The sequence below is a fragment of the Aulostomus chinensis genome, chromosome 16, assembly GCF_037954235.1.
Source record: "Aulostomus chinensis isolate RoL2024-O1b breed Wild chromosome 16, RoL_Achi_v1.0, whole genome shotgun sequence".
In the NCBI taxonomy this organism is placed as follows: Eukaryota; Metazoa; Chordata; class Actinopteri; order Syngnathiformes; family Aulostomidae; genus Aulostomus; species Aulostomus chinensis.
This window is the reverse complement of record NC_141335.1, coordinates 24432394-24447755: the sequence shown is the minus strand read 5'-3', so window position 1 is coordinate 24447755 and position 15362 is coordinate 24432394. Positions and strand designations below refer to the sequence as shown.

Sequence of the window (15362 nt, the reverse complement as noted above, 5' to 3'; positions counted from 1 at the left end):
CTCATTTCATCTGCTACTCATTCTCAAAATATGCTGTAGCTGGAGAAAAGGCTCCACTCCCAGAGGAAACTATCTCTCTGGCCGCTGAGTGATGTAAACATAACATCCTCACAATCTCTGCACTGTCTGTTAATAGCAGCCCTTGTGCCCACAAACCAAATATCTCTCGAATTTGAGTACCTGGGAAGCTCAGGGAATTTGGAAACTAGAACAAATTAGTTTAGCTTCTATCAGATGAGTGCATGTTGAAATTATTCTGCTGCATGCCAACAAATTGTTTAGTCTAATTTGAGAATAGTTACTGAGTCTGAGGTCAGAATTTATTTGGGGAAAGCCGTAGTCAGGGCTGTTAAATCCCTAATTAAGGGAGTGAATATTGTAATGAATTTCAACATAAACACAAGCCTGAGTTTTCCATATTAATGTGGATAAATGCACTTTTTTTTTGAGAGGGGAAAAAAATGTGGAATAACAAAATCCTGAGGAAGTTAATCTGATTTTCTAAGTTTTAAACAAGTTGACCCTTCAGTCAGTAAACACAGGAGCTCGGTAAGTTCGAAGGGAGAATTACAGGTGGTTGTGGGTAAACACCGACTCGAGTAATTAGCAGATTTCAGCAACAATCTGTAGCAGCTTCCTGAAGGTGAGAGGTTTATTCCCATCGCGTCCCTGTATGGGCGTGAGAAAAAACACACGCATATCATCTTCTCAAACAAGCCTTCAGTGTGGGTGGTGGTGTGGTGAAATGGTTTTACGCTGGTGCTGGGTGACTTATCGTGTAGCAGGGAACAGGACTGGGCCTGCGGAATGAAGGCAGTGTCATCTGATGCCATAGGGGTTGTAGGAGCCAAGCATCCGCCAGCCCATATTCTCACCTGTTTCTAAACACGCTGCGAGTCCCTGACAGATGACCCACGCCGAAACTGAACACGGACTTGTAATAATACAATAACATGCCCCGACACAACATATGGAGCCCCGCAGTGAGCGCCAGAGAGAGAGAGAAAGGGAGGGAGAAAATATAAATTTTGTGGCCACAAGTTATTCTATACTTCACTCATTTGTGGGCATGAGATGTGACTTGATCTCACAAATTGTTTAATTCATGACCGTATTATATAACCCGCTGCTGTAATTTGATTAATTTATGGGTATGTAGATCATCTATCCGTCTATTAGGATGCTATTTTCTCCTCTCTGAGCCTCAACACATTAAACAGGTTTTTTTTCCCTCTTTCTGAATTCATATCATCAAAGAATAATAATAATAATTTTGTCGCTGCCACATGTAACGAGCCTCCACAAATTAAGCAGATCACGCAACAAGTGGTATCTGGTGGACATCAAATTGTTGCTAAAGTACTATTTTCCTCTCTCCAGCAGCCCCGGGGCTGCACCGCCACTCACCGACGCGCTCTCGTACATCTCCTAATCACACAGAGGTATATCTCATCAATTCCTTTTCCTTGTTATCGCATCTGTTTTCTGTGAGGGGTTTACTTTGACAGGGTGTTGATGTCACGTTAGAGCTCCACACAACTTCAGCAACAACAAGGCTGCTTATCATATCAAAGCAGGCTGATTGAAAGCAGCGTTGGTCTCAAGTGCTCACCTGATCAGAGATCGACTCTCCTTAGCAACACACATGGAGACCAGCGCTTGTGTTGTGTGCGCACGCTGCTGTGTTTCCTCCTGCTGTGGATGCTTGTTGATTTTCTCTTCAGATCTATTTGTTGAAACTGAAGAGCGGCCTGTGCAGCAGTGCAGCTCGCTGCTGCCATGACAAGTACAAATGCAGAGAGAAGGCCGCCTGGCAGGGGCCCCCGGAGGAGGACAGCTCAGCAGTTTTCCTGCAGGCTGCTCTGCTGCTCATGTTTGCGAGGTGAAGAGAAGGATCCTCTGCAGGGGCAGGAGAGGAAGATGAATGGGGGCCCTCGACAGCCACGCTCGGATCAAAAGGGATCAGGTGAGAGGGAGGCTATCCAGATTACAGTGGAGGATCTGGGGATAGTTAACACCAGCTTCAGCCTGTTAGAGGAGGACCTCCTGACCCCGAGGAACAACATGGGCCGCTCAGGCAGCTCTGTGTCTGCCTGCCGGAGGGCTCTGAAGAAGAAACGACTGCAGCGTCTGTCTTCACTGCCTCTTCAGCTCAAACAGGCCTTCACCTCCACCAGTGAAGAGGAGGATGAGGCTTTGCCGTTTGGAAGCGGTTCTGATAGCCTCCTGACATCACCCGTCATCCATTTGATTCCACCTACTCCATCTGATGTCACTGATGACGATCAGTTCTTTGACATGAACTCAGAGGAGGGTCTGGTGCCCAAGTCGGGGAGTGACGGCAGCTTTGGTGCCGATCAGGAGAGTTTTGAAGAGAAGATGGACAGTGAGACGGACAAGTCAGAGGAGGAGAATACGGGTGGCGCCGAGAGAGCTGCTAAACCTGAGGATGCCATAAGTGAGCGGTTCAGAGAGGACAGGGAGGCTCCCAAAGACGAGGATAAATCAAAGCTCAGGTTCTTACGTAGCACCTCCTTGGTGGATCCTCTCCCTGAGCACCCTCAGAGAAGTGAGTCTGTGTTCCTGTGAGATCCAATAAATAATAATAATAATAATAATAATAATAATAATAATATACTTGACTAGAACAGAACCATGCGTCGCTGTTACTGTAACAACAGAGTAATGAAACAACCCATGGGAATCTCTGAACACACGCAGGTAAATTAGCTGTCAATCTTCTGATCTGACTTAAGGGCAAAGAGCAATTAAGCGCTCACAAAGTCTTTTTAATATAACTTGTCACAGTTGCTGCTGAATGAGTCTCTTGGCCTCTTAGGTTCATAGGAAGCTTCAACACTGGAATAAAGCTTTTGTTGTTCACAGAGCTCAACTTGGGTGAGTTTTCCAGAGTTTGATTTGAATTTTAATAAGTCTGTGAGTGTAGCAGAATTGTAGGTGAGAGGTAAGTGACACCAGATGATGGTTTCTGGCTTCATCCAGCTGTTGAGCTCATGTTTTGCCTCTTGGTTTTGATCTCGCAGACCTCCATTCAGATGAAATTGCAGTTATTATGTGACATGGCTACAGTACCTGGAACGCCTCCTTTGGGAGTCGCAGAAGTTCCCCCTTTGTTGGAATCCCTTTTCAGCCATTGTGTGTGTATCCCAGTGCATGGCCGGGCAGGCGGTTCCCAGGTTTTGGGTTCCTGTGACTCAGCATGTTCTCCTCCCTCAGTCGTCTCTCAAAGAGCTGACTTTATGTTCGAACCGAAGGAGGACAATAATACTGGAAACGATCAGCAGCACTTTTGCCCATAAACGAGCTGGAGAGTGAGCTGTGTGATTGACGCACCTGATTGCTCAGTGTTTGTGTGTTTGTGAGCCAGGGTGCAATGTTTTCATCTATGGTAACCACCACTCTTGTTTTGCCTGGTCCTGCCTGAGCCAAGTCACACTGGGAATCATGTCCATCTCTCCATTACTGGTAATTTCACCCTATAAGGCAACACCAGGCTCTCTGTCCCTATAACCCTGCCCAAAAAAAATTCCTGTCCTTTGTTTTGATTGGACTTTTCCTGGAAGATACAGGCTGTGTGTGAAGTCTGAACACGGCTGTGGTAGGGCTGTGGGTGTACGGCTACCCTCCATTAGCAGACAGCTCTCCATCTTGTCCCTTCTCCCATGCGTGATGAAGTCACAGAGCAAGACTGGAAGTGATTTTCTCAGAAGTTCAAAGACACGCTGTTATGTCTGAGGTGAGCAAGAAAAACAGATGAAAAAAACAAAACATGCTCCGTCATGACTCCGTGTTTGCTTTGCTGGCTTGGCCGTCCTGCTGGGGACAGTTGTGTTTTGCATGGACAGTGATGAGTTTGCTTGGCTGCAGGCGAGACATCATAATCCTCCTCTGAGTGACTCAAAGGGCAGCCAGGTGATGGAGAGAGTGCCAGCTTGCTCGCCCCCCCCCCCCCCCACACCCCCTCCACTGTCTCTGCAGGACCCAGACAAGATTCCACTGCTGACACACATAAACCCATTAACTGTCTTATCTGACTCCATCGAAAAACTCCCATCCATGTCAAACCAGCCTTTCACAAACAGGCCCCCTGAAATGAAAAACATGTGTTTCATAAATTAGGCAGATTTTTTTTTTTGTCCTGTATTTGAAAAGACTACTGTTCAGTGGCTGGTGAAAGGACTCTTAATCAATGAAGGTATAAAATAGTTACAACTTGTGCACATTCCAACATCTATCACAGTCAGCGTTGTGCTGCCTGAGAACGCTGCCACACTCTCAGCCTCATTCGTCTTGCGTGTTATGATAGCAGTAAAAAAAAAAAAAAAAAAAAAAAATCCGCTCACTGAGGGAGTGACGTTTCAAAAAATGTTGGAATACGTGTTTTCTGTGGGAAAGAACTCGAGTTGTCAGAGAAGTATGTCATCAGCCAGACAGACGTTAATGTGTCTGATGGGTTGCCAAGCAACCCCATCTAGCCAGGTCCAGTATCAGCGCTGGATAACGCGCTGCAAATAGACGCGGTGACCTGTGTCTCAGCAAAAGGCTGAGAAGGCTGCTAGCAGCCAGAAGAGGATGGCATGAAGAGTTTCCCATGTAGCCAGATAGGATGGATGCTTGACTGGATTTATCTCCGCTTCCACACAGATGACCTGAGCCACGATGTCATGACTGACCTCCGCCTGCTCCCTCAGGCCGCCAAGATGGACTCCTGCACCAAGCAGAGGGTATGACGCCCCCGCAATCCACCTCTATAGCTCCTCTCATGATCTCTTCATCCCGTACATCACATGTTCAGGCTGCAGCCAACATACATGCACCTTTAATGTATTTAAAGGTATCCACAAAGAGTCACTACACATTCCCCGGAGACATGAGCTTTATCTGATTTAGACTGTGACGCTGTATTACTACATGAGGTTAAAAATACTTGCTAATGGTAAATTGATTAGACAAGATATTTACTTTTAAGTCACCGCGATTACTATTACGTGACAGACAGCGATAAGTTGCTCCTCTGGTCTTGGGGACACGCTGAGCAGGAGCGCCACTTTCCACGCTTTGACCCAAACCTCCGAGCAACAACAGGAAGAGAAGCGCTTGCCACGACAACGGCGCAAAACTGTTGGTGGGTCCAATACCGTTAGTATCATATTGTTCCAATTGATGCAACACTGAAAAACAACCTGTGTTTTTTCATGCCTTTCAAGCAGAATCATATATCCCTCCGTCGACGGATCAGAAAGGAAACTTCCCTGTGAAGGTACTGTACACCATCAAAGCAGGGCCTTCAGGGTGGCATCAGCACAAAGCCCCGGCCTGCTGCAATTACAGATTATGCTCTGTTTATATTTCCCAGCTCCCGAGATCTGTCAAAGCAATGACTCTGAAAATGGTCTCTGGATTTTAGTCTTTGTATCCAGGATTTACCAAGCAAGATTGCCCGTATCCGTAGCAATCCAAGAGTTAGCTCAAACACAAAACGGAAAGAAATAAAAGTCCCTTTTTCAAAGGCAAATTGTTCATATCCTGCACTTATTAGCAATATGAATGATCAGCTGTTTCATTTTCCTCTGGAAAACCATCACTTACACATGAGTCATTAGTATGAAATATGTTTTTTGAGCCGCCATACCTCACCGAGGTCCACGAAGGAACCAAAATTATAGAAAATAGACCGGAGACGTTCTCAATAGATCACCGTGATCGGCTGGAGTTGTCAGACTGGGGAACAGGAATCCTGGGAGTCCTGCTGGAACCTTGTGGATCTTCCAAGAGTTCCTCAGCAACAACTTTGATTAAACACTTGAAATCCGAAACAATCCATTTTTTTTTTAATTCCAAATGTTGATAGTTTCTTGCCCTTTTTTAAAATTATATTTTCATGTTAATTTTTATCTTAACCTGCTGCATCTCCTAAGTTCCTAAACTTGTCTAATTTCTTGCTTATTGACTGGTGGCGCTGGTGGTCCCAACGTTCACATGAAATAAATTAATTTAAAGGGGGTGGCGGGGGGGGGGGGGGGGTGTGATGAGCAAAATGTAAAACAAAACCAAAGAAGAAGCAGAAAAGCTGTGTTGTGAGAAAAATCTTTGAAATTACAATATTCTGTTTGGAATGATTGATGAATTGATCTTCCCCCAGTGCCCATGTCCAAGAATCCTTGAGCAAGGCACTGAGCCCCTCATTGCCCCCCCCCCCCACTTAATTGTAATTTTTTTCTTTGAATTTGAAATAGATGGATATGATAAAACCAAACAAACCAGTTGACAAATTACATAATAATAGTAATAATAATAATAATAATTATTATTATTATTACTACTACTACTACAACTACTACTACTATTACTACAATTACTACTACTGACTGCAGTAAACCATAAACAGGGAATCAGTGACTTCAGCTACACAGAACCTGTGTTTCTCCTCCTCACTAAGAAAACCTCTGACAGAATTGTGTTAATTTGTTGTGATGGGTTGAAACGTAGATCTCACACACATTCATGCTAAAGTGAGGTTTTGATTTCTTGCAGCAGTTTTAGTTCATTCTGACTCACACACACACACACACACACACACGTGTGCGCGCACGCCAACAGGTTCAGTATGAAGTGCAGTCTGACAGCGCCGCTATAAATCTTGTTCAGTTGCTCAGTTTTATTGAACCTCTGGAAGAGAAGTGTTGATTTACGCTCATGGTCATTTGTGAGGTTGATTGTGTTGGATCATTTTTGTTGTGCGGTGTTTATGAAAGCGCTTTTGCACGTAGCACAATAAACACAGGTATGTAACCTCTCCTTCCCCCCAGGACATGGACAGGCAGGAGTCCAAATGTCTCAGGGAGATGAACACAGATGGCGTCTGCCAATGGTTCAGCGGGATTGGACTGCAGAAATGTCTCCCATCCATTAGAGGTAAAGCATGTTTCCTGGCTGCGCCCTCTCCCAGCCCTGTGGCCCCACAACCAAGGCAGACTCTGTATCTTGATGGCAGATCAAATTAACAGGTTTTTTATGAGCATCTGTGAGTTAAGGCGAAAAGACGATGAAGATAAGGCTTAAATTAACATCATTACTCAACATATCAGTTCAGAGCTGCAAGATGAGACTTGTCACTGTATGTCTTATTATAGCTTCCTTTACTGCACATCCCAGACACCTGAGCTGTACAAAACATATTTGTCAGCTGACCTTTCCTCCTAAACTCAGGTATAACACATAATTCTTTCTTCCTTTACTGACTTACATCCCTTCAGTGTCAAATCTGACACCAGCTGGCGTCGAGGTTTATGATGAATATCTATGAATTCATCGTTTCAACCAGAGACTAAATCTGAGCCCTTCACTGTACAGATTTAGGCAACAGAAATCCAAATCGGAGATGAGAAGTAACAAAGTGCAAATACTCCATTACTTTACTTAAGTAGGTATTTCTGGTATCTCTACTATACTCAGTCTTTTACAGAGGTGGCACTGTGGTGCAGTGGTTAGCACTGTCACCTCACAGCAAGAAGGTTGTGGGTTCAAGCCCCGACTGGAGCACGGGGTCTCTCTGTTCTCCCTGTTCCTGCGCGGGTTCTTCCCGGTACTCCAGCTTCCTCCCACAGTCCAAAAAAGACTCCATGCTCTAAACTCTGTACTTTAGAGAAGATCTGCGAGCCTGTACTTTTACTATTACTTTACAGCACTTTTACTATTACTTGAATATAAAGATTGAGTCATCACCTCTTCACGACAGTTGACTCTGTACTTCTGCTTGCGTAATGAATCTGTGTACTTTTGCCACATCTGCTAATCACAACAAATGAATATCAGCCAATAAAACTCCCATTTGAGTGTTCAGATGTGTTTGACTTCATTTGTAACAGTCAGATCAGATAATAGGTGAGCATCCATAACTCATCGTTTGTCTTCCTTGTTTTCGTCAGTGCTTCTCAGATGATTTGTGGATTTTGTAATCATGAGTGTGGTGCATTTCCCACACTTGCAGAATACAGGTGTATAACACAATGTTCCCTTCGCAGAGGCGGAGCTGTGCGGCGCAGACATCGCCTCCGTAGACATGAACACTCTGGAAGTTCTCGGGATAACCACACTGGAGGATCGTGAGCTTCTGCTGTCAGCCATTTATAACGAGCTGCACCCTCCCAGCATCGCCACCCACAGACTGGATTCTCTGCTCGGTAGAAATCTACAGTATCATTACAGCTTGACAAGTGATTACAAATGATGACATATCACAAGCTCACTGGTGTAAATGAAAGGCACATATATTTCTTCTTCCACAGAATCTGCAGGGCCTGATCATGTGGAGGCCTTCAGAGCACCATTAGTGTCAATGAGTAAATCAAAGTCATCCACTCACGTGAGCTGCCTGAGCCGGAGCCGGCGCTCTCTCAAGCTACGGTACCGTCCACTGGCCACACAACCACACCTGCACTCATGAAAATGGTGCAGCATCATGTTTGGAAAATATTTCAACTTGTGTTTTTCCATTGTAGAAACAATGACCAAAACTATCAGGCGCAGAGGAATTCTCAGCTGCTGGAGATCACTATTAATGGTGAGCTCTGGGGGGATATTGCACCATTATCTATCAGCCAGGCTCACGTTGCATCTCAGTGTGTTGATCACCATGCGAGGATAAACTTCCGGATTGTTGTGTTGCAGCATCAGAGCGGATCGTTCACCTCCGAACGCCTAGAGAAACAACTGTGGGAAAAATCATGGATTCCTGTGTCAAAATGCTGGGAACGACAGAAGATAGAGGCCTGTTCTCACTCAGGGAGCAGAGAGGTGCACGACACGGCACAGCAACACGCCTTAGTGTCCTGAGATTTTTATTATTGCTTTTATAATTTCCGGTTCATTTCCCTGCAAAGTTTTCCTAACCTCTTGCTCACTTGCAGGTAATATATATATATATGATTAATTTGTAATGCTTAACTTTGTCAGTATTTATATTTTTTGTGATTACGTAAATCATCCTGGATTATATATCATGTCTAAATGCACGTGAAAGGTATCTCACTAGACTTCCAATTAAGAAAAAGCCCTTCAGAAGGGGGCTACAGTCTTGTGAGACCCGACTTCTAGAGGGTGAAAACGTTTGAGAACCACTGCAACCTCTGTAATCTTCGTCTTCTTACCACAACAGCACACACGTGTTCTTTGATTTGAAGGTTCATCAGCTGAGCTCTCACCAGATCAGCAGATTGGGAGTCTGCTGACGTCACCATCAGTGAACAAACAACTGGAGCTGCACTTGTGTAAAATGGTAACAATACCGACATTTATAAATCCGGCTCCAACCTCTAAATCAAATAAGCTTCATTCCTGCTTTTGTTCTGCAGGAGAAACCAGCGAATGTTGCAGTCCAAACCAGCTCAGAGGTCAACGGCTCCAGTGAGAGCAGCAACAAAAATGTCCAGCTGGCCAAAGAGGAGAGGATCAGGGAGCTGAACCAGCAGGTGGAATCGCTGCAAAATGTCATCCTTCAGGTCGCTATCACTGTCCATCCGCCACATTTCCTCTGCAGTTGAGCAACAACGGTGTGAAACTGCAGTTCAGGGACTCAGCTGTGGTTTAACCTTTGTATGACCTGTTTTGACCACAAGGTCCAGGAACTCCACCACAGCCTGGTGGCCTTCTGCTCCGAGCTGAAGAACAAGGATGGAGAGGTGAACATAGAGAGGCTCGGTACTGCCGAGCTGAAGCAGAAGTTGGACTTGGTCAAGAGCCGATTACATGACAAGAGACAGAGCCTGCAGACCCTTCGTGAGCACGTGAACAACTCCGCTGCCCACAAGAAGAAGTAAATGAATTGCTTGCTCAAAAACCCATGTACATGTCCTCTAGATCTAAAAATGCAGACTCAAAAAGTCCATTTATATAGATGGAAGTATGAGCATCTGTCTGTGGAAAATGAGCCCACTCAAACAAAATTCATGATCAGTTTCAGTAGATTTGAACCCAATAAGCCATGTGGTCTGCACGCGACCTCTACAGTGTGTTGCTTTGTTATAGCAGAATATATATTCTGTCTTACCATCCAGACAGTTGGACGTTCGTCTTTTGGAAAAGATGAAGCTGAACTGCCAGGTGTTCAAGGAGGAGATTTCCATGGTGCATCTCAACCGTCAGGTGGCTCACCTCCAAAACGCTCTCCAAGGAAGCTACGCGAAGGTAACCTCGTTTATCGCAGAGTTAAGAGCAGTCGCACCTTTTATGGGGTGAACTACGGCGCGGCCGTTCTGGTGCTCCGTCACCTCACAAGTTCAGCTGACAGCATGTGAAGCAGAATGTGGGAAAGCTGTTTGGTATGAGTCAAAGAATGTTTTGTTTGCTAAAAATAAACTGAGACATTTGTTCCCGAACTGAATTCAGTGCTTAATTTGTCGCATGGGGCCTGAACATGTAACTTGCGCTGAGGGAAGGGAACGGTCAAATTTGGTGTTTTTTGGGACGCCAATGCTGTCTTTGCACAGTCGTTTTCCCAAAGCGGGTTAAACAAAGCCTGAATATTGTAACCACAAACCTGCAGCGGAGGATAAATGACCCCATAGAAACTGTGAAGGTCATGTTGCTAACAATAGATTGGATCTGAGGCCATTGACCAACTTCCTGATGTAGGAGGCCTTGACTTGACACTATTATGTCCATCATCTTTGATCTCCTCTTCACTGTTCTCCTGAGTGACAACACAATGCTGCATTCACTGAGCTCTGTTTCGTTAAGCTGTGCACTTTGTCTCGTTTTTTTTTCCTTCGTTTTCTTTTTTTTTTTTTTTTTTTGGAGAGTGGACACACAAGGTAGAGAGAAGCCTTTTGGATGAACACACACTTTTTTTTTTTCTGAGAAAATTGTGTTTAGCGCTGACATCCGAGAGCCTGTGACCATACCAACAATGGAATGTGTGTGACAAAAGCCACTGGGAGAGTGCAATGGAGAAATGGGCCAATGTGTGTAAAACTATCTGCATCTATCCCCGGAGGAGCCCACTTCTTTTTTAATGTGGGTCTTTTATCCCGTTGGAGAAGCCCTAACGAGGTGCCATGAAAGGACACACGCGGCTTTAGCTTTGAAAGGTGCCCCGTGTCACGTTGCTGCCTCGGGGCCACGCTTTTTTAGGTGCTGAGTTTGTGGGAAAAGCAGCAGCGTTAATGTTTATCATATGACCTAATCAGAGTTAACACACAGGTCAGAGCTGAGGAGCAGCCTGGGAACTGATGGAGCCGATGCTCTAATAAGGAGCAGACCGCCCTGTGTTTGGTCTTGTAGGCTGCCCAGCATTTCAGACAATAAGGAAATATTTCATCATCGGCGGTCTAATCTCCAGGATCTATTCCAACTGGAGAGCATCAATAAGGCAGCTGAGAGGGAAGAGGGAAGAGAGGGGGAGAGAGAAAGGAGGACAGGGGAAGGGCAACAAATAGCGGAAATGATTTTAAATAAGCAGTTTAGCTTGGACAACTCCAAAACTTCAGACAGGCTCTTAAAGAGGGGAAATTAGGGGAATTACTGTTTTGCTTTGTCTGCTCTTTAGTCTCACATGAACCAGGGTTCAAGAAAGAATCTATCACCTCTGTGCCCTGGCAAAGAGTTTAAGAAAGGTGCAACTTCTCTCCATGATTCGCTTTGAAATCATGAATATTACCATATATCATATCTAAAGGTTTGATGGCTCAGCGTGGCGACATCAAGTCGGCAGGTTGTCTGAACTGCAGATCTCTGCTGCCTGAGCAGTCAGGATGAACAGAACCACCTTCATTATAGGATATACAGTCTAGTTCGGGTCTGTGCTGTCTGTGCTGTCGGAGAATCACAGGCACACTGAAAACTCCAAGCTACTGATTTTGCAGCAAGGTACCTTAATCTAATAATAGTGTATTAATGGCGACTAGCAGTCACGGGGTATGTGGAATGGCCTCGGCCTGGCCTACAGGTAGGTTGGGATTTGATCAAATCTTGTGGATAAACATGAAAAATATGAAGAGAAAATTCCTCTGGCCTGTTTCCAACACTGAGGGAAACTAAGAGGGAAAAAGATGCGCATTAGAAAGTGTTTTTCAAGGAGATTCAGTTGTGTTTCCGTGGATATAGGCTGTCTGGACCTATTGTCTGAGGAGAGGGAAGGCTTCGTTTTGACCCTTGACCCTGAGAAGGCGACATCTATTGCAGTGAACCATTCACACGCCATACCAGGCGGTGGTGTGTGTGTGTGTGTGTGTTGGGGGGGGGGGGGTATGCCAAGAGGCTGGATAAGGGAACTTTGGAATTCAGTGGTCAGACTCACAAGTTATTTCTGATCCCTCCAAGCTACTTGTGGTGTGATTTCTTCCGAAGCTAATCATTATATCTTGGTGGTCTCAAGGATTTGACGCACACTCTGTCTTATCTCTTTGGGACCTTCACATGGTGGTGTCTGAAATATTAAATGCATTATTCAAAGAAATATCCCTATTAATATCAAGAAAATTACATGTTTCATATCTCAGATGCATTGAAACCCTATTCTTTATGGATGTTTCAACTCAGAGAGGTTTATGTGTAAGATGTTTGAGGAAAATAACATACTATCAACATACCATTATTGTAAAGTTTTGTCAATGTGCATTTTCTGTTTTATGACAAGTCTCCCTGAGTTCCCGCCAGTAAAAGCAGTAAGGAGACAGTAAGCTGAGCTTAAAAGAGAGACTCAACTCAGCGTGCCTGGCTTACAATGTTACAAACGAACAAAAAAGTCTCGAATGTATGGACAGACGTCTCAGTGTCCCTGTCTTCACATCGCTATAACTGACTGTACATCCACCATAGCTGAGATTTTAAGTCTGTTAACTGTTCTCGGGCTAAATGGAAGAAACAGTACTAAAGAAAAAAAAAAGATGTAGAAGATTTTGCATGCAAGTTGTCGTTGTCAGTGCCTCAAACCCTAAACACGAGTCTTCCTTCTTCAGGAGAAAGCCGAGAAGAGTTTGGCCATTGGTAGTCTGAGCCAGCTGGTGTCACCGCAGTCGCCAGTCATGCTTGTGGTTGTCCAGGAGAACCAGGGACCAGATGGCTGCTATGGCTTCACATGTGTCTACACAGAGGGCAGGGGGTTGGTGGTGGAGAAGGTGGACAACTCACACCTGTGTGTGGGTGACAGGTAACACGTGAACACTCATTGAGCCGGCATTCATGAGAGAACTTCAGGTCCATTAAGGCCATTTAATCACTCAGTTCACAATCTCATTCTGTCCATCCGTCTCCCTCATCGCTGTTTTGTTTTTTTTGTTGTTTTTTTTAAATTTCTGTTATGCTTGGTCGCTATAGCAACCAATCAGATATTGGTCCAAACAAGAAAACACTCTTATGTAAAATCAAGATTAAAGGGAGCACGACAAAGAACTTTAAGCAATTTGGCAATTATTGCATTACAATAAGCACATACCACGATACACACCATTTCCTCTAACCACACACACACACACACACACACACACACACACACACACACACCCTTCCCTGCATGGTTGCTGTCTGATGAAAGTGAATAAACAAAAACCACAGAAGCTGAAGTCTTTGAACGGCGCCCCGGCATGTGTGCTCATCCATCACAGTATCTGTGCCGATGCTCTTCACACAACTAACGAAGGACGCAAAGGGGCAGCTTTCCCCTGACAGTTTTATCCGGTGGCTATAAATAAAATTAATAAAGGGAAGGATCATATTGAGCTCTCTGCAGAGGTGGTTTTTAGAATTTCATGCTCAGTGATTTGTGAAATCTTTCATGTTATTTATCGCTTGCTGAATAGGAATTACAAACTCGTTCCTTTACCTCCATTAAGATGGCAGTAAAATGTAATTTTCAAAGTGTTTAGGTCATTTATTTTTAACTGTATAAACTGCGTGAATCACACTTCCAAATGTATTTCCCGTGTCTTTGACCCCGTGCTTTTGTCATTTCTCTGCAGGCTGGTGGAGGTGAATGGTGTACCGGTGGTTAACACCACAGAGGAAGAACTGAGTGACCTTCTGCTCAAGGTACCCAGCGCTCAGATTATCGTCCTGCGCCAGCCCCCCATCCTCACCTCCCAGCAGCACCCTCTGCTCCCACAGCACATGGTTAACCCTAATCCCTTGAAAACAATCCGCCCAGAGAGAGATCTGATCGCTATGGAAACCCCATCACAGCGGAAGGTGATGGCCATCTGATGATGGGAGGGGGTGAGATGGGCACCAGCAAAGAGAATGAGAGCAAAGTGTGTTTTATGTGATTCCCTTCACGTTCATCTGTTGAATAATGTTTTGTACACCTGTAACAACTATACTGTTATCATAGTGGCAAAATGTTCGTCACCTGTTGTCGTTAAATACCTTGTCTCTCAATCTGAATGTAAAGTGGCTGTTTTACTGTTTGGTGTTATTGCTTAAAAACGTACCCTTTGAATACAGCTGTCCTCCTCAGTTTGGATTTCACTTTTATTTCGTACCTGTGACGCATGAGAGAACTGTGAATTAAAAATAACCAGAGACAAAAAGTGCATTTGCTTTCCTGCATGTGTGATAAGCCTTGCATTTTTAGCATCTGATAGTACGCAGCGGTGATGAGGACTAAGAGGGCCTTTCTCATAACAGAGAACTGAGGCTCAGTTGGATACTGAATAGCAAACAACACCATCACCTGGAGGATTCTTAATTTAAGTAAAAAGTGCTTCTTAAAGCAGTTTTGGTTGGTTTCAGGATTCTCTAAATTGTTTAGACCTTCAATATGCCAATCTATAAAAGACAGCTGCATGTAGTGGAAGATTTGTATTCTCACGGTGCCCCCCCCCCCCCCCCCCTACAACCATGTGACTGTTCTCAGGTTCCAACTCTACATTTTGGAACCACAGTTTATAGTGAAATGAAAAGAATCATTATGATATCAATGCCCATAATCGCAGCAAACTTGTAAAAACGAAGCATCAGCAGCCGGCGAGCTGGCAAGCTAACAGTGCTAGCTTGATGGGATTTTGGTTTCTCCAGAAAGGAATTATCCAAAATATGTTTATCTCTTGTTTAACCACTGAGGAGACATGTTAGCGAATTTTATAATGATTTGACAGTGTGGGGCTGTTGTTGAGGGGGGGGGGGGGGCAGGATGACTGCAGCTAGCATGTCTGGCTAACTTTTCCATGCTAACCTTTGCAGGGCCTCGCTACTCTCTCGCTGTCTGCAATCAGGCAGTCATTGCAGAGAATAACCTTATGTGGTTGAGGTTTTCTGTTGGCTTGATGCACGATGTTGTCTGAGATGTGAGCTTCTGCGAGCAGGGATGGCTAAATTAGCACGTCTCGCCATTTGCCGTGTGCTAGCAG

General features: G+C 44.7%; 1 protein-coding gene across 1 annotated transcript; it reads left to right on the top strand.

The window, feature by feature from the left end:
- The first annotated feature begins 2031 nt into the window (after positions 1 to 2031).
- LOC147247919 (uncharacterized) lies at positions 2032 to 14530 on the top strand. The gene is made up of 15 exons (XM_086179900.1): positions 2032 to 2569; positions 4666 to 4745; positions 5017 to 5146; positions 5229 to 5281; positions 6831 to 6936; positions 8046 to 8204; positions 8310 to 8427; positions 8523 to 8584; positions 8692 to 8817; positions 9204 to 9298; positions 9375 to 9521; positions 9639 to 9835; positions 10077 to 10206; positions 12978 to 13168; positions 13977 to 14530. Exons 1-15 carry the CDS (start codon positions 2065 to 2067, stop codon positions 14215 to 14217), a joined length of 2340 nt encoding a protein of 779 aa, XP_086036026.1. The 5' UTR covers positions 2032 to 2064; the 3' UTR covers positions 14218 to 14530.
- Positions 14531 to 15362: the final 832 nt, after the last annotated feature.